At 41.1% G+C, this 23,625-nt stretch overlaps 1 protein-coding gene across 1 annotated transcript in view; it reads left to right on the forward strand.

The window, feature by feature from the left end:
• syde2 (synapse defective 1, Rho GTPase, homolog 2 (C. elegans)) overlaps nucleotides 1-23,625 on the forward strand; it is a 50,602-nt gene that overhangs the window by 11,976 nt on the left and 15,001 nt on the right. The window contains exons 3-5 of the mRNA XM_030083334.1: nucleotides 23-422; nucleotides 12,809-13,953; nucleotides 19,571-19,697. Of these exons, the coding sequence (XP_029939194.1) occupies nucleotides 23-422; nucleotides 12,809-13,953; nucleotides 19,571-19,697 (1,672 nt within the window). The remainder of the gene's footprint in view (nucleotides 1-22; nucleotides 423-12,808; nucleotides 13,954-19,570; nucleotides 19,698-23,625) is intronic.

Here is a 23,625-nt window from a genome sequence, read left to right on the forward strand (position 1 = left end):
AACTGCATGTGGCTTGTTTCAGGTCAGCACTGGTGAGGCCAAAGTGTGTCCTCATCGTCGAAACATGGACCCAGCCGAGGAGAACGATGCAGACGACGAAGGGGAGATCTGGTACAACCCGATCCCCGAAGACGACGAGCTGGACGTGTCCCACCGGCCCTCAGTTCGACTGACGGTACCTGCGAGAGGTGAGCCGCAAAGGAGGCCCAGTCGAGGAGCGGACCAGGCGGCCAGGACCCCGGAAGCACCCTCCGGTGGCAGGCTGGAGGCGCAGGTGGAAGTCGGCGGCGGCGGCGGCAGCGGTTTGGGAGATGTGAATCAGGGGAATGCTGTACATTCCACAGAGCTGCTACATCTGCACAGACAGATGCTCGCGTGCAAACCTCAGGAGGACGGGGGCCCTTCCACCAACAGACCAACCGGTAAGGAAAGAGACACACGTCCACACCTCCTCTTCCTGCTTTTGGTAGTTTTTTCATTCACTGTTTCTCTTTTATTGGACCGATGCTCGAGGGCTGGTTTTTGTTTGTGGGTTTGTCTTTCACTCAGACACTTGAGGCAGATTCCTGCGGATGTTCACACCTTGAATATAAATTACAGTCAGTGTTGCCAATTAACGAATCAACAAAACGTTTTCATCTTCATGTTATCCACAGCTCACTCTGCCTCTTGCTCACAAATATAATAAATAAGTATGCACTTCCAAATGAATGACTCTCGAAAGCAGGATACTAATCTCCTATTGAAATCTTGTCAAGTCAATTATATTCATGCAGCTCAATATATCAGACCTTACGTTTGTCTCTGGAATTTTAGATTTGTCCTATAAAATTTCAGAAGAACCCTTTTAAAAAAAAAAAACAAAAAAAACCCAACAACAACAACTAATCAACAGAGGAGTGATCGGTCCTGCAGGATGAACGTAATACATAGCAGAGCAGGGTAAAACCCTAGGTTTAGAGAGTGGACCATCGGGACCATAACAGAAGTTTGAGGCAGTTAAAATGAACAGGCTGATTTCAGACATAATGACCTGCACAGTTTTTAATTTTGTCAGAATATGGACCATTTTGTTGTTTTTATCAGTATTGAAACGTACCACAGTGTGAAGTTTTCCAGTTAATTGACATAAAGCACTTTGGAAAACTTCAGTTTCAGTTGCTTTCTGTCCTACAAAGTAATTTGGTTTAAAATGGTTATTAGTGTATGTTGTGTGGCAAAGTGCTAATAGAAAAGCAGGAGCTTGTATCCAGATGCAGAAACTTTATATATGTGTGTATATGTTAAAGAATGGAAATTGTATTAAAGCAAGCTTCTCAATCATGTTTTGGCTGTCAGGCAGGCAACAATGCATTTCATAATGCGAAGTTAAACAAAAACAATATTATGAAGAAGATTAATACTGGAAGTAACTCAAAAAGGTTTATTTTTTTTACTCCTTTTAATTTGTTTTAGTGGCTTGTTACCCATGTTTTGTGTGGTTTTCTTTTTCACAAACACCACCAAGACCTCCTTTCTGTAAAAACAAAAGTTTTCTTGTCTTTGCCAACTAGTCAAAATTTTTACCTTGTTTTTTAATTTTTATTTTTTTTAAATTTTTTTGGTTTTTACTATATAGGTTCTTTTTGTCATCTGTAGCTGATCTGACCTGTGTTGTCCTTTGTCTCTCAGTTGAAATCAGTCTGATATTGAAGGAATGCAATCCTCAACACTTCTGCAACTGAAACTGAAGTAGCAAAAGTGTGGATATTTTTGTGAATATGTATTTAAGAAGAAAAAAAATCAGTGAAAGTAAACAAAGTAGACACCAAGAAAGTCAGCTTAAGTCCCGCTAAGTAGTGTTTATCCTTTGTTGCGCCTCACTTGCTGTCTGTTGCAATGGCCAGAGTATTGTTGTTTCCAGTGCTTGTGCTACTTTGATTGGTGCAGTGACTTTCTAACTCATATCGCTCCATTTCAATATCCCTCATTAGTTAAGCCAAGACATTAGCCAGGAGGAAATTAACATCGTCATTCCAGGGAGGAAATAATATCCACTTGCTGCTGATTGCGGTTCACAAACATACTCAGGACACTGAAAGCTTTCAAAACTCCTCCTTTTTCTTTTTTTTTTTATTTTTTTTTATGACTGAACTAGAAAACATATTATACCGAGCCTCAGAATCCATACAGACACAGAGATATGTCCTGTAGCAATGAAGAAAATCCAGTGAAGATAAACTGGAGTGCTCTGCCTCAGCTTTATACACTTCTCATTTAGCTGTGTGCCTCAAAACCTTTGACATCCCTGGTCTACAGCAACGACAGGATGATGACAGCCAGCACACGGCTCCCTGTCTCTTAATAAGCTTGGTCTGTTTTTTCTAACTTCCGACTTTTTGTTCTCTGTGATGTGGCAACATAGTAGTTTGAACCAATTGGCACATCTTGAGTTGAGCCTATAATTACAACTTTGACAGCACTTTTCTGTGGCACGCAACAGTCATTTCTGGTTGTATGAGCACAAAGAGGGGCTGAATAGTTTTGCGCTGAAATTTAATACGTGAGGTTTAATGTTCACAGCAACAGTTTCAATGCAGGAACAAAGCCTTAAAATGAATTCACACGCCAGTCATACGTTGCGACTGCGGAGTCTAAGGGTGGGAAGTTAATCTTCCTGAAGGAAAAGATAGAAAACTGCACTTCTATGATGGGATGAACTTAAGTCAAACATACTGATACTGATCTCAGTAAAAAGCAGTTTGCTAATGGTTTTAGTTTTTTTTTTTTTTTCTAGGTTTCTCGTTTTACAATCTAGAGTGGGTTGTTGATTCACAACTTAATATTTTGTTATTAAATAAGTTCATAAATTTGTCTCCAGCTTAGTTATTTTACTGTAAGCCAACATTTTAGCGAAGTGACTCTTTGCTCTGTTAGCCAACACAGTAAATATAAGTAAGGGATTTCTCCTGGGCATGGACATGTATAAGGAGAACAAAAAATATTTCAAATCAAAGTCCATATCTTTAAAATAAAAGCAAAGCTGTACCATAACTCATTTTGTTTTTCATTCACCTTGGCCTGGCCAGAAACATGCAAAGTAAATGAAACGTCCTGAAAATGTAAAGCTTGTCTATATTGATGCTCACTTGTAAGACAACAGGAAACCTTCACGGTTTTAATGTGGCATCTTAACCTCTTGAGGTCTTGTCCTTCGTCCTAAAACAAATCTGTCCCTGGCGAGTCTTTTTGGGTTAACGGACGATAAACTCCCTGATCCTCGTTGACTGGCTTCAAACTGCTGGCTTTCGCTGATATCACGTGTGGCTCAGCAAAAAAACTCTGTGTCCTGGGAGACTTTGCGTGTGGGATTAGGATTAAACCTTACTCAAGTGAGTGTGTCAGGACCAGGAACGGAACTAATTATGCTGCACATAGCTACATTAAATTTAGGCTATCTCTGGGGGCACCTCTTGAGACACTTGTTTTGCAGACTCTGTGATGTTTGCCGGTATCATTGGAGTACTTCATGCTGTGAAAGCAATTGAAGGGACATAATTGGAGGCCTGAGTGGCATGTTTAGCATTTTCAGCAGAGCAGAAATCTTATTCTCAGCCTTCTTTGTGAACAGAAAGGCTTTTTTTATAATGTTCACTGAGCTGTCCATTTGTATAAGTGATTAGATGTGATTCAGAAGTGACTGAGTTTCTCTCAATTTGATTCCATTGAAAGACCCCTTTTTCTTACTTTTATAACTGCTTTCAAAAGTCTTTCTGGTGCAGTCCTGAGGCTGTGACACAGGAGCGGTAGTGTTCTGATTTTATTTTTCCTTTCCCCTCCTGCTCTGGATCTGCCTTCCTCTCTACTGCCTGTTGACTTTGCAATTAATTCCTACGGGTTTGGTGACGCCATCCCGCATATCTCTGCGCCGAAAAAAGACGAAGAAGAAGAAAAAAGAAGTAGCGTGGTGGCTACATGTCCTCAAAGAGGTTGTTTGTGTTTCATGGATGAGGTGGGATCCCTGGTTGTCTGCCTCATCTTTAGCTAGAAACCTCCCCTGCCTCCTGAAATTACTGGGGCTGCTGTTGACACAGTTTGTATTGGCTGCAGAGTGACGCTGCACTCCTCCACTTTGAATCGAGTGTTGGGGGATGGTGGGCCGCAGTGAAAAGGACAACAGCCTGCCGTGGACCCTCAGTTCAACCTCAGTGTCCCATCACTCATCTGCATTATTAAATCAGGCCTCAGATACATAACAAAGGTGCACTTTTTTAGACACTTGTTGCAAATTTTTTAACTCATAGTTTTATATCAGCCCCATAGATTTCATTAGAGAAACATGATATTGCATCAAAAGTTGATGTTGACAACAAATTAACAGTTTGTTCTAGAACAGCGGTTATATAAAAATCAGCAAATGTTGACTTATGCCATTTACAGACCTTTCATGTGGCAAAGAAAAAAATCACCTCCCCACTGCTGACACTAAAAAAAATGAGACTGCATTTGTGAGATTTTCTGATTTGCCTTTCTTCTTTTGACACCAGGGTAATGAAATATGACCACACGTGACTGCAGTTTTGCAGAGTACACTAATATCCCACGATTATGTTACATTTTTGAATTACAGTTTTAGTTGAAATATCAGGAGTTGAGGAGCTCAGCTGAAATAACACTGAAATCTAGGTCACTTGTAGATGATCAAGCTTCCATTGGAACGATAGCCTTCACTACAAATAGCACAAACATGATTGTCTGAGGTTATCTGCTGTCTGTGCAGTTTTACTAACTTTCTGCCGCCTTGTTGCAAGTTGGATGAAAGAAAGCAAAGTCAGACACTTCACCATGATTTTCCCAGGAACTGGTTTGTCTCGCTCAAATAGGCTCTGTTACAAAATTTACACCATATAAAGGTGAAGCGGAACCACTAGATTACCTAGATATCTGCTAACTTTAGGTGGGATTTTTCTTTTAGTTTAGTATGTTTACCTCAGTGCAGTGGAGGGTCTCCTGTTTCTAGAATTTATCAAAAGCTAAGCTTTTTTATTTTATGTTACGTTAGACCTAGCACAGTGGCATAATATCAAAAATTTGGAAACCACCCGGTTTTCTGGTACTTATGAAAAAATAAAACCTTCCTGCCTCGTTCTATTAGGTTTTCACCCAATCATTAGATGTTTTTATCTACAGCACACATTGAACATTTTGAAATATCACCCTCATTTGGGAATAAAGCTTTCTACATAAAATACATGTCAGTGATGAAGTGTGTAAAGTAACAATACTACCACAGCTTTCCATAACATTTCAGTAGGTATTATGTGTGTTTGTGGGGTATGGCTGCCTTGATATATCTTCTGATTTACAAAACTGCTAAAAGGATTAGGGCTTTGATTGAAGGTTTGACAAAGTACCAAAAGAAGAACAAAGAGTGCAGCCGCAGTGTTGCACTCTTCACTCTCTCTCTTCTTGTTTGTGTCTTCTGTTTATGATTCTTTATGGATATGAGCCCATATTGACTCCACTTTTATCTGCGGGGCTGGAAATTTGACAGGCCTCTTGTTGATTCAGCATGAATGAAAGTGTCTGCTGAATTAATGAAGAAGTGCAGATGTAGATGACTCTCAGCAACTATAGTTGTCCTGTGTCCGGCTGGCTGGTTCTTTTTCCTTCACCGGATACACTCCAGACTCCTCGTGTGCTGGCTATTGACTGACTTTTTGTCCATTTCAATGCTCTATTTGTATGGAGAATAATGATTGATGGACTTTGGGGGTGGTGAGCTTGGTGTGTTCCCAATCTCTTGTTCCCTTTAGCGCCTGTTTGGGGAATCTGACTTGGCCAGTGGTCAAAATGGGCTCAGAGCTATTTCTGGGGGTTGTTTTGGTCACGCTGGCAGAGGCGTTGGAGAATTGGCCTCGACTGCTAAAGTTACAGAGAGTTCAAACCTCCGAGTTCAAACCTGGAATCTAATCTGGGCTGGCGATTGCGCGTTTGGGTCTGGAGGAAGTCAACAACTCAGTGGAGCGACATTGTGCGAGACGCACTTCAAAACCAGAGCGGATTCCTTAGCTGGATGTTAGATGTGAAGTTCAGGTCACATAGTTTTCTCATGGCTTTTTCGCTCTGGTCTGTGTTTTATTTCATCATCCGAGCAGCTGCAGAAAACAGCTCTGGCCTCTGTTGTAATGGGTGAAGATTTCCTTCAGGGTGTACTTTCACATAATCTTTCTTTACCATAACTGGTCATGCATGAAATATTAGGCCACAAGTCACATGAGCGTAATTCATCTTCATAGCATTTGCTCTTGACCACGTAATCTTGCTTTAATGCACTAAGTATACACTTAAATAATGTATACTTATTAAGTTATTCTAAGGTACGTTGTTAACAAAGGGTATTTTCTTTTCTGATGGACACTTCGAAACTCAAATGTATTTATGTGAACTCCCATTTAAACAGCACAAGTCATGATTTCAGAGATTTTCCTTTATATATTACATATCCGAAGCCATCTGTTCAGACTTTACTTGTTGCTACCAACTTCATCCTGACTGTAAAGTCTTTTTCTGGTGATTTTCAAAAAAAAAAAAAAACCCTCAGCATAATAGTCAACAACAAAGGACTCTGGTTGGATTCTTTCTTTGTGAAGTTTCTGCATTTCACAGGTATTCCAGCTTGCATTTACTATCCGAAGGCATGTTCGGCTATTTGGCGACTTTAAATAGTTTCTATCCATCCACATGGGTGAAAGTCTCTGTCTCTGCCCGTGAGAGTGGCATACCTCGTGTTTTTCCTGTGTCAGCTGGAACTGGTCTCGTCTTGCTGCAGCTTTGACTTGGATAAACAGTTCGGTAAGTAATATATTACTTGCAAAGGCCAGTGCAATGCACAGTAATATGTTACTTGTAAGTAATATATTATAGTCAATGGTTGCACATTAGCCAGTGTAGGTAATATATTACTTTCCCAATGCTGCTATTTGAAGAGAGATTTTATTTTTAAACTAATGCAGTTTGTGTATGACTTGCAAAAAGACAGGAGTTCTGTAAGAACCATAAAAATAAAATAAACAAGAAATGCTCGTCTGTGACGGCGAGAACTCATAGCCTCGAATAAAAGTCTATCACATAATATGAAGCACATTCACAACAACATATTCACGATTAATGGACTTCTGTAGGACAAACAGATGTGATCCATTTGAATTAACTCCAAATGCTACTTTTTTAATGATTTCAGTAAATTCTCAAACCACAACCATTTCGAAAATTATATTAGAAAGAGATTTTCCAATTAACTTCATTTTGAAAATTTCAAAGTTTATATATTTTGAAAGTAGAAAATACTGAGAAAACACGTTACTGATAATACTGAGAAAACATCTTTTTCATTATCAGATTTTTTTGAGAGGCACCGTTTTGAGAGGCACCGTATGCTGTAGTAACAACATTGAGTCAGTCTTTCTACTCTGTGTTTGGCAGGGAGCTGTAATCCTACCTGAATGAAAGATTTGACATATATTCGCCGCTTCCAATGTCCACTAGATAAACCAAAGTCATGCCCATTCAGCAAGTGACTTTTCCTTTGTAACTCTGAAAAATTACACGTGTGCTATGTGGATTCATTGTAAAACCAGTTGTACAATCTCACCAAAACCTCGGTTTTTCCTGATCCAGTTTGGATTTTTTATTTTGTTTATCAACCAAATTTTCACTTGATGAAAGTGAATTACAGTCACAAGTAACTTACAGCAAGCCTTTCAGGCCTTTTGTTCCTTCTTTTGGTACAATTGCAGACACACTCAGCAGTGTGTTTCTGGCTTAACGGGTCATTTGCTTTTAACTGGCGAGGTAATATATTTGCCCACATTTGGCCTGTTTAAAAAAAGTCCCGGGAAATTCCTGCAAGGGTATCTGGACAATCACAAGTGGGGAAAAGAAAAAAATAACGAAAAAAAAACCCAACTTGGCTGAAATAGTGTGATTCCATGTCTGTAAGTAAATGCCCTTTTCATGTCTGAATTCTGTGATAAGTCACTGGTGAAGGGTCAGTGCGGCTGCAGGCAGCAGGAATTAACTGCCACTGGTTGAGTTACAGCAGAGCAGAAACACCGGCAGCAGTAGGCGAGCTTGGCTACATGAGGAGTGCTTTGGCGGGGGGCCATGTTGTGCTAGCGAGAAGGACTGCATGCTTGGATATATTAGCAGGGGTTCTGTAACCATTGTAATGAAACGGCCGGGCTCCCGCAGCCCCTGAAAGGCCTTCCACCACCGAATGATTTAGAGCCAAGAGGAGAGGAAGCAGCTCAAAGCTGAGCCGCACTCACAGGGGGAAGGAACTATAGGACAAGTATGCCATTCACTGGTTTATTTACACTCCCCTTGTTTGTCCGCACACCCCAGTCCATTCTGGTCCTACTTTTAACACACACATTTAGCAGGCATGCTTGTTCAGACAAACATGTGCTCAAATGAATACAAGTGGTTTTACTGGGGCAATCAGTAACAGCTGATTGTAGTCTCCCTTTGAGGCTTATCGTAGCATGCTCACACTCTGTCTCTCTCATTTTCACACACATTCGCCTCAGTTTTTTTTTTTTTTTTTTAATAAATCGTGGTTTGCATTATCTAACTATTGTTTGCAGATTGGTGCTGCCTGTAGTGACAATTAGCTACATGCTAGCAGATTGTAGAAGCAAATACCAGACATGCTCTTGCACACACACACACACACACACACACACACACACACACACACACACACGCAGGGACACACACACACACACATACACTGCACGCCCGTGCTGCACCTGTCTGCTGCCAGCGATGTGAACAGCCATCGTCATAAATTCCTGGGCTTTGTGAAGTAGTGTCAGAGACCGGGTGCCTGAGGAGGGCTGCCGGGTCAGAAGGGCCATGTGTGTGTTTGTCTGTATGAATGCATACTTACATGCGCTCGTCTTTGTGTTACAGTAATTTAGTGAGTACATGTGTGTGTCACAGTGTTGGGGGATGTACACAGTTACTCGGCTCAGGTGTCATAGAGAGTAATGCAGGCCCTTTGCCCTTTGACCCCAGAACATTGCCCTGGAGGGTTGGGTGTCGAGCCATCGCCCCTCAGCCTCAGTTAGTGAGGTGTCACGTTACTCCACGGACTGTTGCCACAAGGCAGAAGGCCGCAGAGGACACAGCTTTCTGTGCCTGTGTGAGGCTGCAGTCATTAACAATGCAACTGTCATTAACTCCGTTAGAGGCTCAGATCTCCCCTGACGGGACCTTTGGATGGCGCCCTGGTCTCTGCTCATCACCAACATGTGTATACAGCAGGACCCTGATGAAAAATATTCAGTCTTCTTACCTGTGAAAAACCTTAAATGAACACTGAGACTCTATAAATGTTATTAAAACTTTATTTTCTTCATCAAAACAAAGATAATCACTATTGAGTAGCAGCACATAACTTGAAAAATGTACTAGTTCATTTAGCATTACTCATTGTACTCAGATAAAATGATTCCTGATTCCACTGTGTAAATACTAAGTTCAATCTATTTAGGGTTCTCTGCTGTGATGAAGCAATGGTCCAATGTTCAGGAAGCAAAGTTTGTAGTAAAGCTCGCAGCCATATTTGGGTGCATACATTCTTCCTATTTCAAAAACAGATCATCAGTATTGAAAACACTTGGCTTCTATGGGTTCCATAGGCTGTTTGTTAATGTATTGTCACAGAAAGCATTTACCGGAAGATTGTCATCATTTTGTTCTGTTAAAGAACAACATGCACTTAAATCTTTGGGCTACTCGAGCAGTCGCGAAAGTGACTTCCATTGTAAAACTGTTTAATCCACTGTGTGACATGAAGAAACCTCCAAGATTTTTCCTACTGTTTTGTAATGGAATATTTTTTGAGTCCATCATAAATGAAATAGAAATTGATGTCTACTTTTCCTATGCAAACAACTGTGCACTTCCCCACTCTAAGAAAATGCACAGAGGTCTGTGAGTTTTACCCCAGCTGATGAAAAAACTGAAGAAGTACATCTCACGAAGTGCTGTTCTAAAAACTTTCTTGTAAAGTATTTTATCTAGCAAATCAGTCATAGCTTTCCTTTCAGCATCAGCATAAATGTGCAGATCCTCCTTCAATCACGGCTTCCTTGGTTGCTTTGAGTTTAAGTTTGATCGTCTCTTAATCAAGCTACTCAGTAGTGCAATAAATTTTTATGTATTCTTGTATATTCGTGCCTTTTTAAAATGTGTTTTTTTTTACTACTCTTTAGGACTGCAGAAAAACCCTAATTGAGTTGGCTGTGTTTCATGTAAGAGGCGTCTCAGTTCTGACAACCGTGTTTGGGAGCGCCCTGTGTACTCAGCCCCTCCCCAGATGTTGTTTGGTGAATTTGCACCTCTAGAGCCGTCCGCCCACTTTCTTCCTCCTCACAGCGCCTCTGTGTCTATTACTGACAGGAAGCTGCGACAGGGAAGGCTACTCAGCCAAACTAAAAAGGGAGCTAAACATGGTTTGATGAGGAATGTGAGAGAACAGCCGTGTTCATTTGTACATTCACCAGCCGGCTTGCCAGCCTTCCAGTCGACCATCTAGAGCTCCGGGTGCCTGGACAAGGGGCGCCTTTGTCCTCTCATCTGCCGGCTACACCCTGCCCTGCTCCTGCCCTGCTTCTGCCCCCCCATCTTACCCTTCTCCCCATCCTGTTGCACCTCCTCTGCCTCCCTCTTTTCACCAGTGCATCCCCAGAATAGCACAGCAGGTCCCCTCTGAAAATAGAGCTGGTGGATGTTGGCAGGGTCAGCTCACTCGCTCTGTTTTTCTCTGCTTTCAACTTTGTTCTTCTATTTGCATTTGCATTCTTGTATAAAATTGGTCTTTTATTTCAGTGACTAATTAGCCAATAAAACTGATTATTACATCTGACACTGAGTGAATAAGGAATCTATAATCAAACAGTCATGGCGTGACTTTAGCATCTCCTCAGTGCTTCTGCTTTGTTCATATTTGAGCCAAAGCTAAAAATACCCATCAAAGACCTCCAAAAAGTAATACCTCCATACGGAGTCATGTGTACAGGCTTTCATCTTCCCTCACCTTTGCAGCAAGATATCCTTTCTGTAGTGCAGGAAACAGCGGGAGGACTGTGCAGGAAATCTTGTTAACAAACAGCTGAATGCAGAAGAAGCACTATGAGACAGGCTCAGGCTTCTCGTTGGCCAAGTATCTAGACGTCTCTCTTTAATCACTGAAATCCTTACTGGCTCTGTATCAATTCCATTTTTTTTCTCTTGCAGAAATTATTTAAAACATGAACAGTAAGGAAAACATGAAATCTAACCTGAGTAAATGGGTTTTAGATATACTCCGAACAATGCATTAATAACTGAGGAGAAGATTGTTGGTCAGAAATACACAAATGTTTGTTTGTGGTGGTCTAAATGTCTTCTTTAAGCGTGAGGTTAAACATCTGGTTAGTTTTGAAAACAATTTGCAACTATTGTTATTTCATTTGGTGGTCCAGTAGATTTTTTCAAATTAAAATAGGATTGGATGAAAAAACAACACATTGATTGAAATGTACTAAAAAACAATTAAATAGGAACATGTAATGATGCCCGGGTTATGTAGTGATTACCACTTTCAGTTATGATTTTTTTTGTGAGGAGAACCAAAATGTTAGAGGCATCACAACTAGCAAGTCCAGTTGCTTTTCATAGTTACTGTGTTTTTTCCAACAGCCAGGAGAGTTATGATTTGGTGGAGTGAGAATATACATAAACTTGAACATACCTTTTTGTTAATGGGTGACTGGTGGTGTGACTGTACTGACCAACGGTCACTGTGTCCCCGATGAACCCGGCCACTCAGCCGGTGCTGGCTGGGAAAGACTCATTCTCCCACAACACATAACTTGGGCAAAGCATGTGGAGAAGATAGATTGAAAACTCCTCTTGCTAAAAAGCCACATTTTCAGCCCTGTAGACTAAATAAGTCATTGCAGTCCTGCATCAATCCGGGGAAATTTCATGTTCACGTGGACATCTAGTTTTCTGCCTACAAGGTCAATTCTAAATGAGCATCATTCAGCTTAAATAATGACTGAGCAGCTTGAGGTTAGTTTGTGTATCTAGACAGGCATTTTCTGCCCTACATGCTACAGTTTTTGCAAGAGGTCTAATCTGATGAGATTCCACCAAGATTCCCTTGGTGTTTAATTAGATTAATACATTTAAACCAAAGTGTTGCCATGAAAACCTAAATGTGTTCCTCATCAAATTAAATTTCTTTGAACTTTTTGTGTCCACGTGATAATCTCCAGAAACATGACGTTAGTTGTAACTCTTCAGGCAGGAGTGTTTATATGTATTGTATGAAGGTTTGTGTCTTTGTCAGAGAACTGCAGGGTTGCATGTAAACTCTAATCACTGGATGATGTACCGTGGAGGTGTAGAGCACTTTTCTGTGAGACTGCAAATCACGGCCCATGCACACTTTACTGTTGGCTTCAATCAGCTGTTTCCTGTCTGTCTTCACTGGACATCCGGGCAGTTGCCTGTAATCACCACAGTAAGGCGGCTTGTCTGGCGAAACCACTGATTACAGTGACTTTTAAAACTTGTGACTTGTGGTACACAATTTTATTCCCTGGAAACTCCAAAAATTGCTCTCTAAACATGTTTTCTACCAAAGAATTTAGCAGCAGAAATGTTCAAACATTTCCACCAAATATCAGCTTGAGAAAAATTGAGATTAAAGATGCTTCAGTGTTTCCTTTTAATCAGTTTTTTTCCCCTTGCTCTCTCATTGCCTCTGTAGATACTCTTGAGCTGCCCAATGCTGTCAGCTTCTCGCCTCCTTCCAGCCCGAATCCAGCAAAGAAGAGCAGCTCCATTAACTGGTCCTTCCCGGACAAGATCAAGTCCCCACGCACAGTCAGGAAGATCTCCATGAAGATGAAGAAGCTCCCGGAGCTCAGCAGGAAGCTCAGTGTTAAAGGCACACAAAGTACCAGTCATAACAGCAATGGCAGTGGAAGCAGAGACACAGAGCCAAGAGCCAACTCTCCCAGAGTCAACGGCAGTGGACCAGACACCGTCTCCCAAACTTCAGGCCCTCCTCGATTAGCCTCGTCTGGGAGCGGGCAGGCGAGCCGCAACGTAATCTCACGCTATCACCTGGACAGCAGTGTATCCACACAGCACAGCTTCAGTAAGAAGAAAAGCAACGGCAGCTCGAAGTCGGCCAGTAAAGGTGGCTACCTCAGTGACGGTGACTCTCCAGAGCTGGTGGCCAAATCAGGGAAACACAGCTCTGCAGAGGGGAAGGGGGGCAAAGGCAAAGAGACGGAAGGAGGAGGCGGTAGCTCAAGGCTCAATGGCACGGAGCTGGACATCGATGCTTTCCGTCATTACAGCTTCACAGAGCAGCCCAAGTGCAGCCAGTACATCTCTGGACTGATGAGTCTGCATTTTTATGGCGCGGAAGACCTCAAACCTCCGCGCATCGACTCCCGAGATGTCTACTGCGCCATCCAGGTGGACTCGGTTAACAAAGCACGGACTGCTCTCCTCACCTGTCGAACGGCATTTCTGGACATGGACCACACCTTCAACATCGAGCTGGAGAACGCACAGCACCTGAAGCTGGTGGTGTTCAGCTGGGAACCCACACCGAGGCGCAACCGCGTCTGCTGCCACGGCACGGTGGTGCTGCCGGCCCTCTTCAGGGTGACCCGGTCCCACCAGCTGGCCGTGAAGCTGGAGCCGCGCGGGTTGATCTACGTCAAGCTCAGTCTGATGGAGCAGTGGCAGAACTCGCTGGATGGCGGGCCGGATGGAAGCCGGGAGCCACAGGTGTTCGGCGTGGAGGCGTGGCGAGTGGTGGAGAGGGAGAACACGGGACTGATCGTGCCGCTCCTGATAAGCAAGTGCATCAATGAAATCGAGAAGAGAGGCTGTCAGGTGAGTCATCTGATCCATTTTTAACTTTGGGGGTGAAACGTTAGATCAAACAGGTTTCTATTTCAGTCGTTTCTTCCAACTTAGGGGGGATAATTAGTGCAGGACCTTTGATGTCTCAGGATGCACAAATTGTTTGTATGTAATCTTAAAGACAGGTGTTTCTAACTAGTTCTAAAACTGAATTTACTATTAAGACCAAGGGTGCAATTCTTTTGGGTTTTTTTAATCTTACTAAATTTATTTTGTCTTGGTAATTGTCTGGCTTCCTGTTACAGTAAATCTAAGGTAGGTTGACAGACAGTCACACATCCACAGCACCTTTTTTAGCTGTGCGTGCTGAATGAGTGACAGGAGCTGAATTGACAGAAGAGACATTAGCGCACTTCATGGTGTCATTGAGTTTCTGCCTTCCTCAGGCAAACAGCTCTTTTATTCAGACGTGAAAGAGCCTCTGAGTTAACAGACTGACGTGGTGGGACTGACGTCAGAAGTGGAGTTTTCTGTGAGACACTGCAAATCTTCTCTTTTTTGCAAGGTTTCTTTTTTTTCTTTCTTTTGAGGTCCAGAAACAATATAATATAAAGTAATAAAAAGGCTCAGACACAGCCGTATTCCTGCTAATTAAAATCAAGACAGTGGCAGTAAAAATGTCTGCTCGCAGCTCCTGACTGTTGATTTAGGGAAAAGCAATGTCAGGGGCTCCAAGTCTAACATCACTGCTCTCCTCAAATTATACACTGGATCAGGGCCCATCTTTTTAAATTCAGTGTTGCTCAGTATTATCTGGAATGAAAAAAGTTGTCGTAGTCAACAGAACATCAAGCTTGAACACTGATTTGATTTTGCATTAAGTAATCACTTTATTCAATTAGTTAATCTCTCTAAAATCTGAGAAAAGGCTTGTTTTGGTTTCTTTTCGTTTTCTAAACATCTTGGGGAATTTTTTTTTTTTTTTTTGCTAGAAGTGCCACTGTTATGGCCCTTTTCCATTACAGTTCCAGCATTGCTCGCCTCGCCTCAGCTCAGCTCAAATCAGCCTCTATCATTTTCCATTACAGCAGACTCCCACCTCGGCGTGGGTGGAGTCGTCATATCGAGGCGACCTGAAACGCAAATGACATAATTTGTTCTGCAACACATCGGGGGTCGTTCTGATCTAGATCCCACTGAATCCGCTCGTTAGCCATCCGAAATGTCTGCACATAATGCTAAAGTTTGCATGTTTCTCCTGAGACTGCAGTTGCTTTTTTTCAAGTGTTCTGGTTTCCTCCAACAGTCCAAAGACATATTATTTAATATTACCTGGCAAAGTAAAATGTATAAGCCTGTAAAGCAGAAAAAAATTATGCTATCTAGAGTGATATCTCTCATGCATGCACAATGGTTTTAGTCACTTTGCTTGAAAAACTTCAAAGAATTTAATCTCTCTTATTCAGCGGTGAATCTCCTCAGACTGTGTTTTTTTGAGTGGTCATATGTAACGCTCACTCAACTAACACTTTTTAATCAGCCAGCCTCTTCCTTTGTGTAATATACTGCACGTCATCTTGTTTTCTGTGATTCCTATCTGTGTCCGTCTCGCCTGTCTGCATTTCATAGTCTGTTGATGTTTGTCTTCTCCCCTTCAGTGTTTCTTCTAATCTCTCACCCCCCCCCCCCCCCCCCCCCCCCGGTTTTGCAGCCCTTTTTCATTATAGAAATGCAGTGCAGGCTTTGTGCGTGCTATCAGTCTGAGATCAAGTGTAAGGGCTCCTCCGGGTTGCAGGCAGACAGAGGTTAGGACGAGGTTGACACCAGATCCCTGAGGAATTTGCACCGGGTTGTGTCACCAGAGCCTGCACAGCCAGACTTGTAGTATTGTGCTCTTACAAATGATTGCATGGAAGTTTGATGGACACTCTCTCTAAGTCTCTTAGAGTTTTTTTACCTCGGGGCTGCTGTGAGTTTCTGCTTAGACGCTGGATATGTACGGATGTTGTTGAAAAGACTGGAGTTATGTCTGTAAGCATTCACCATCCATTAAGAAAGAGGCTTTTTAAAAGACGAGGAAGAAAAAAAGCATTAATTCCAGTAACCTACATGCCACACATGGCTGTAAAAGATGCACACAGATGTTGTAACATGTTGCAACACACATACGTATACCTCGGTAGATAATTTAAATCAGAAATATTACTGTTTAAGTTTGCTCTGTGAAACATTTATTTTCAGATCTTGATTACTTAGATGTCACAGGATTGCTCTTTTCGAACATGACAAGGCTTTTACTAACAAAGCATACATATATGTAACATTTGACAGAGAGAGGGAGTAAGAAGAGCAAAATAAGACGTTATGTTTCCTCTCACAGGCAGCCTCAACACCGGATTTCATGATTGTTGTGACTTAAACCTGATGATACATTTGAGTTCATCTCATAGATTAACTTCCTTTTCAACACTTCACAATTCACTCTGGCACAGCGATAAAAATGGTAGAATGCTTAAAAATAAACAGTTATTCATGGGAGTAACATTTACTTAGATCCATCTTCTTTACTATCCACGTTGTCCCAGTTTGGCTCACAGGCAGTGTCTCCATCAATCATCAGGTCGTCAGTCTGTCAAAGGCCAGATTCTTTTGAATTTTTATTTTTATTCACATGCAGTGATAACCAATTTTAAATGACAGACATCAATAATAAGTATCATCTTTGGATTGTGTCAGGAACCCAGAGTTCACAGGGATGATCTACACACTGAGAGATAACATACAATTTTATAAGCCCATTAGCATGGAATCAAACTAGGGTATTTTCACTGTGAGACTGGACTGCTAACCACTACATCACTGTGCGTCCTGCATGCTGTCTCATCTATCCCTTCTTATCTGTCTTACCACTCTGGGGAATTTGCAGGAAGATCCTGCTACCTGCGTACTGAAGGCCCGGCCTGGAAGTGAATTTTCTGGGTCTTTGTGTGTCTGCAGCGCTTCAACCCACGAGGCTTTAATCTCCACTCAGGAGCTTGTCTCCACATGGGTTTACGTTAGGATAGGCTGTTGAAACCCACAGCTACCAAGCTACAGAACCAAACTCATTTCAACACTAAAAACATGATAAGACATCAAAATATTACAATCTGTCATAGTTACGTTTGCATCTGCAATTTGCCATTATTATGTTAAAGTGTTTTTTTTTTCTTAAAATTTCACAAGCTAAAGATTATAGATAAGATTCCTGATCTTTTCAGTTCATCGAACATCTTCTTTCCTGCTCGGGAAATGCATTTTTTGGGTGGTTTTGGCAGCCTCGGTCATCATATACGGCTCTTGGCCGATGCCGCCTGTTGTGTTGCCCGGCAGCCGCGGCGTATAAGTGCGAGCCCTCTTTTTGCTAACAGCTGTTCCCCGCCTGCACTCGGCTCTCCCTCAAAGAGGGAGACTTTTTTTTTTCTGAATGGACTTGTTGTTCATTGTGCCCAGTGACTTCTGTTTACTTGCACACAAAGCCAAATCCCTGTTTAATCTGTCCTCCTCTCTGCCTCTCGTGTGAGGTTTAGAAAAACTCTGCTCGACTCAACGAGAAAAGCTCACAAATAGCTGCTGTGGTGGGATGGGAAGACATTATGGCCGCTCCTACGCTGGAGCCCGGAAAGGCCAACAGTGTGTGTGTGTGTGTGTGTGTGTGTGTGTGTGTGTGTGTGTGTGTGTGACCCGCCATTCACAGCCCACTGACTTAACATGTTACCGAGGCAACCACACCACTTGGTCTGCTATGCCACATACCAGACAGACACATGTAGGAGAAATTATGGTATGTCTGTAGCCGGGCCTAATCCCGACATAACAAGGAGAGAGAGCGGTGCCGAGTTTCAGCGATCAAATGTCTCGAGTTCCTTTAGGTCACACTCCGGAGGCTTAGGTAAAGAAACATAAATGGTTTATTGCTCAGCGCTTTCATTTTTAATGCCGAGCTGTCACCTGGGTTTTTAGAAGAGCTTAGTCTTTATTCATTCAGTCAAAGGGATGTGACATTTTTATCAGACCTCCAAGAAAATATAACTTAACTTGCTCTTAAAGGAGATAAAAAAGCACTCAGTCATTTTTTAATGCACCACACCATTTAAATAAAAGCTTTTAATCGCACATTAATTCGGTCTTCACACAATTTACGGAGTGTCTTTGGGCTTACAGCGTGTAGTGTGAGTTATATTGAACACAATTTCTATGGATATAGCTATCAAACATTCTCCTTCCAGATCTGTGACCTTTTTGTACTTCACAATAGCTTTGCTCTTTCACGTTCCTGGTCATAAAGTAGCTCCACCGTTGTTGCCATAAAGATTCTGACAATCAGGTAAATGTTTTAATTAACATTCTGACATTTTAAATCCAGGTAATTCATTCAGTGATTCACTCAATAATGAGCAAATAATAGTGATGTAGACGAGTCACCTAATGCCAAAGCCTCTGCACAAATGCATGAACTGCAAGACAAAATGCAAAATCCATAACAGGGATAGACTCAAAGGGAATGGACTGTGTTTCAGGTGGTGGTTTCACTGGATGTTTTTACAGCTATTGAGTTTGACAAAATCCTCGATATGGGAACACTTAGGAAATGCTTTGAAGTACGTTAACAAGTATGTTAACTAGTATCTTAATAAGTATGTTAACTCACACAGTTACCCTTTTTAAAGTTTTTTGGGAAACTGCTATTCTAGTTTTAACTTCACCCTAAAATTCATAGAAAAGGAAATACTTTTTTAATCCCAGGGGAAAATTCCTTAATTAATCAGTAACCCAGTCCACTCAGGCAGCCTGTGCGAACTCTCCTCCGTTTGTACATTTCTCATATATGATAAGCCTTTTGCTTTTATTTTGTGATTTATAAGTTTGTATTTCTTTTGTTTTGATAGCATGCTTGTGTCTTTTGTTTTGCCATTTTTGCATTTTTTTTTTTTTTTTGGCTCAGTTTCAGTCCAGCTTTTGGATTTGAATCTGTGTTTTGGCTGCTGTTTTCATGGTTTGCTTTAGTTTTTTTTTTAATTCCCATTGAGGTTTTTGGATTTTTTTTGCATTGTAGTTTTTGCATTCAAATGCATTGTGTCTGTTTTACGACTTTCTGAATGGGTACACTGTTTCTGTTTTTTTTTTTTGCTCCCTTCATGTTACTTATACCAGGTTCTGATCAAACTTTATTGGGGGATTTTTTTAGCCACACCTGAGCTCTAATGCCACAACAGTTCTGACATCTGTTTACTCAAAGTGTATTTCTCCCGTTGTATCTGCCGGGATTGACTTTAGCAGACAGATTCTATTTGACTACCTGCTGTGTCGATGCTGCATATGATGTTCAGTTGTTGGGTCTTGAAACCACAGAGTGAAGTGTGCTATATGAAATGAGGAGTGCACTTTGACCCCTATTACTGTGAAAATGATCCCAGCCTGCCTCCACCAGAGGCAAAATATATTATTGGAAGTGTTTGCAGTTCGTTCGCCTGTTCAGCGAGGCTCTAACTTTTGCATAGATAAAGTAAACTAATGTTTTGAGACTCTTGAGGTATCGACAGGGTTGTTGTCAGCTGTTTGACTCTTTAGCCATGTGTGTTCATTCTGTCTGTGTGTGTGCGTTCAGGTGGTGGGTCTGTATCGTCTGTGCGGTTCTGCCGCTGTAAAGAAGGAACTCCGGGAGGCGTTTGAGAGAGACAGCCACGCTGTGGAGCTGTGCGAGAACACCTATCCCGACATCAATGTCATCACAGGTAAAACGATCTCCAGAGACAACACAGAGACAGGATCCATACACACACACACACACACACACACACACACACGCGCGCACACACTTTAATTACGAGCAGGGTACTTAACTAAATGACTTTTCCCAGGAGCATTGGTGTCCCTGTGGTTTCTGTTTGCCTACAAAATACCCTGTTAACCCATGGCCTTTGTGATATTACATAATGAGCAGAGTGTACAAAACAGTAAGAACTGAAGCAGACATGAACTAATAAGTTCTGGAAAAACAAAGATCCTAATATAAGAATGACATCTTATATTTTGCTTGTAAATAGATGTAATTCCTTCACAAGTGTATTTTTACCTGACTCCAGTGACAATATTTAGATGCACTACCTTTGTTTATCCCATTCCAAGAACTCATCTGCCTTTTTTGATACTTCAGTCACAAGGAGAACAATTATGTATGTCTTTGTCTTGTTGACTTCAAAATTATTGAGAGAGAAAATCAATGAGCTGATGTGAAGAATTTGGCCACACAGGAAATCAGTTGTGAAACTCGTAGATGTTGATTAAAGTCAGTGTGAGCTCATGACAGTGATATGCAACACAAAACCTGAGACAGCAGTTTGCTGATGAAAGACAGAACCATGGCATGGATGCCTAATTGTTGTGACTGCCACTTTTTAAGTGACCCCTGTTAATCTGGAATGGAAACAAACTTTCTTCCACAATTTTAACAAGCGAGCAGGATGAAAATGCTATAGAAAATAACATAATAAGGTTTTAGTATGAATTTATTATACAAAGAATATGAGAATTCCAACAATTAATTGAATTGAATTGACAGTAATATTCTTTGAGCATTTCTAAAATGTCTGGGTCCTCTCATTTCACTGCATCTCTTCTTTGCTCTGCAACACCTTGATGCTGAAACCATCTCCTTTCCAGGCTTGTTTCAATTAATCTCTTCACCACGCATGAAAACATGATCAAAAACAGCACATCTTTAAACTCCTCCATGTTTACATTAATCAAATAAGCATGCCTGCCACAGCATAATACTCCGAAGCCTTCAGGTCCAGCAGCCGACACTGGACTGGTTGTGGCTGTTGTTTTACAACACGGTCACATTTCTGTCTTGCACTGACGACCACATCAAGAGGTGGATCGACTGATCGGATCAATCTGCTCCTGATGCCCAAGTAATTGTTGTCTTAACATTAGTCTTTAGATGTGGCCACAGCACAATTTGATTGCAGTATGTTTACTGAAACCACAGTTTAGAGAGTGTTGCAGTCGTCCTCGGAACTGGGAATTGTGAATTATTTTTGAAGATAAGGAGCAGAATTCTACCACATCTCCTAGACTTGAGGTCAGAACTAGTTCGATCTCTCACAACAGGGAGGACTTCCAGTTCGCTTGCAGTGTGACATGTGACGATGAGCAGTAATGTAACTTGTTTTCAGAGAGCCAAGCTCTTCTGACTATTTTAGTTTGTTGCACAAAATGTTCCACCGCAGCGTTTCCTCTCATCTCAGAAAAAAAAAATAGCTTGTTGCTGTCCAAAACTGCTATGCTCCGAATGAAATACAATGTAATGTTTCCTGTTATACTCAGAATGAGCAACAGTACATTCACTAAAAACATCCTTTATTTGCTTTAATAATTTGTAATGTTTTAATCAACTTGTACCGCACCATCCTTTCAAGTTCCAAGAGATAACCGGAATGCAAAATGAATACTAAATATAGTTTATTTTCATGCATTTCTATTTGAAGTACAAAAAGTTTTTTGAGATTTTTTTTCTATTTTCAATTCTATTGTAGATGTTTTTGGAGTCACAGGTTCCCAGAAGCTGAAAGAGCAACTTGTTATACATAAAAGGGTGTGTTTTTGTGAATTTCAGTGTCCACCCCATCTGTCTGTCTGTTTCATCTTAAAAAACAAAAACGAAAATAGTGAGTTGAGATACATCTCACACAGCATCTAAAAAAACCCGCTGTGTCATTGAATTAAGTAATGCAGCCAAGAGTGTGACGGGATAGATGAGGAGGGGACCTGGTGGCAGAATTGTCAGAGAAATTACTTGGTCATGATTTTTCCCCTCCCACAAAAGGAGGAAGACCATGGAAACCCCTGGGCATTGTAGGAGCTGCTGTTGGTTTTGGGAAGAGGCCCCGTTTAGGCGTCGTCCTATCGTGCCCACTTTGATCCGCATGCATTTGCATGGCAGGGCAAAGAACACAGTTAACAGTTCAGCGGGTTAGGAAAAAAGGGCCAGCACCAGCGAGGATTGTTGGTTTTTGCTCGCTGCCTAAATTTGCTCTGCCAAGCGAGTTGCTGTTGCAGATGGACCCGAGAGAGTTGAAGAGGACAGAGAGAGGGAAGCAGATCAGGGATGTCAAATGCAAATGTCAAGAGTTCAGTCTTTTCTCTAATTTCCCTCATTCACTTTAAAAAAAAAAAATGTGCTTGCAAAAATAGAAAAAAAAAAAAAAAAAGCAAACAAAAGCCAACAAATGAAATACCCAATAATAAAATACCAATGTCATAAATAAAAAACATCAGTCTAAATCAAACCCTTGACTCTTTTTTTAAGAAAATTTTATTGTTTAGTATAATAGTGTAACAGCAACTGTCAGGCATCATTTGAGTCAGCAGGACCAAAACAGCCAACAACTTAATGGATAAACAGTGAAATACTCACAGAAAAGTTCACATTTAACATTTTAATTTATTGTTCAATAGACATTTAAACTTACAAGCTGAATTTGTAGTTATTGAGCAAACCAATTTTTTCCCCTGCACAATCTTGACAGCAAAAATCATTTTAGTCAAAATATTTACATTGTGTATTAAGTTAAAGGTTTTTTTGCCATGAATTCTTTGATCAACTTTACAGTTAGAATTGAGATTGGAGGCTAATAAGTGAGCAGCTCGCGGATGAGCAAAGAGGAGTGGCGTGTCACACAGCTAATTTAAAGCGGAGGCAGTGAAAGGGATTATCCAGAGGTCAGAGTTCAATCCAAGGCTTGCAAAACATGCTCAGTGTGCAGACTGCCATTGTTTCAAGTCACAGCTCTCTGTTTCAAACCACAGCTCGCTTGAAGGATCCCACAAAGGTGCTATCGGCGTGCTGCGAAGAAACGGGTCAAAACGCACCATCCCGTCAACAGGTTATGTCAGACAATCAGATTTATTAATGCTCTGCACTTTGTGTGAGTATTAATGACACGGCATCAGAAGGGAAAATAGCTCAACATTAAGAAAGAATTCTTTCAGCCTTTTATGCTTGTTTTTTGATTTTTACATTTAACGTATTTGTATTGTAAAGAATTTATTAAAAAAAAAAACTGTGGGCATTTGATGTTTTTCACATTTTTAGAACAGGGTGTTTAATATACTTTTCAATTTAACTTTCTAAGTCAGGGGATATGTCCCTTTTTGTTTTGGTTTTCTTCCATTATTGTACCGTAAAAATGAAAAATAAGATAATTGTTTTCATCATTCAGATGATTAATAATTAGCAAAAGAGACATATCAGAAAAGGCAAGAAAAACTCAAAGTAGCAGAATCATATTAATAAACATAAAGGGGACATCTTTATGTATTTCAGGAAAGAAAGTGAGCAAGATGACAACAAGGACAGATTATACTCAGAGTCTTCCCATCCTGACTTCTTTAAAAAAGAAATGCTTGAAGCTTTCAGCTCGGAACAAAACCAGGTGTTTGAAATGACCGTCAAACGGTTTCATTTTAAAATTTTATTTGTCTCATGAAGTTCAATCTGTATTTTCTGATCGAATTTTCCCTTTGTATTTTTTACACAAGTATGTGTATTTTTACTGAATTCAAGAGCTTGCGTGCTTTTGTGACCCCTGAGTGTCGGACATACTGGCAGCACTCCCAACACTCATGATATCGTGATATCTTAAAGATATTGAGATT

This window comes from Salarias fasciatus, chromosome 23 (genome assembly GCF_902148845.1).
Source record: "Salarias fasciatus chromosome 23, fSalaFa1.1, whole genome shotgun sequence".
Classification (NCBI taxonomy): Eukaryota; Metazoa; Chordata; class Actinopteri; order Blenniiformes; family Blenniidae; genus Salarias; species Salarias fasciatus.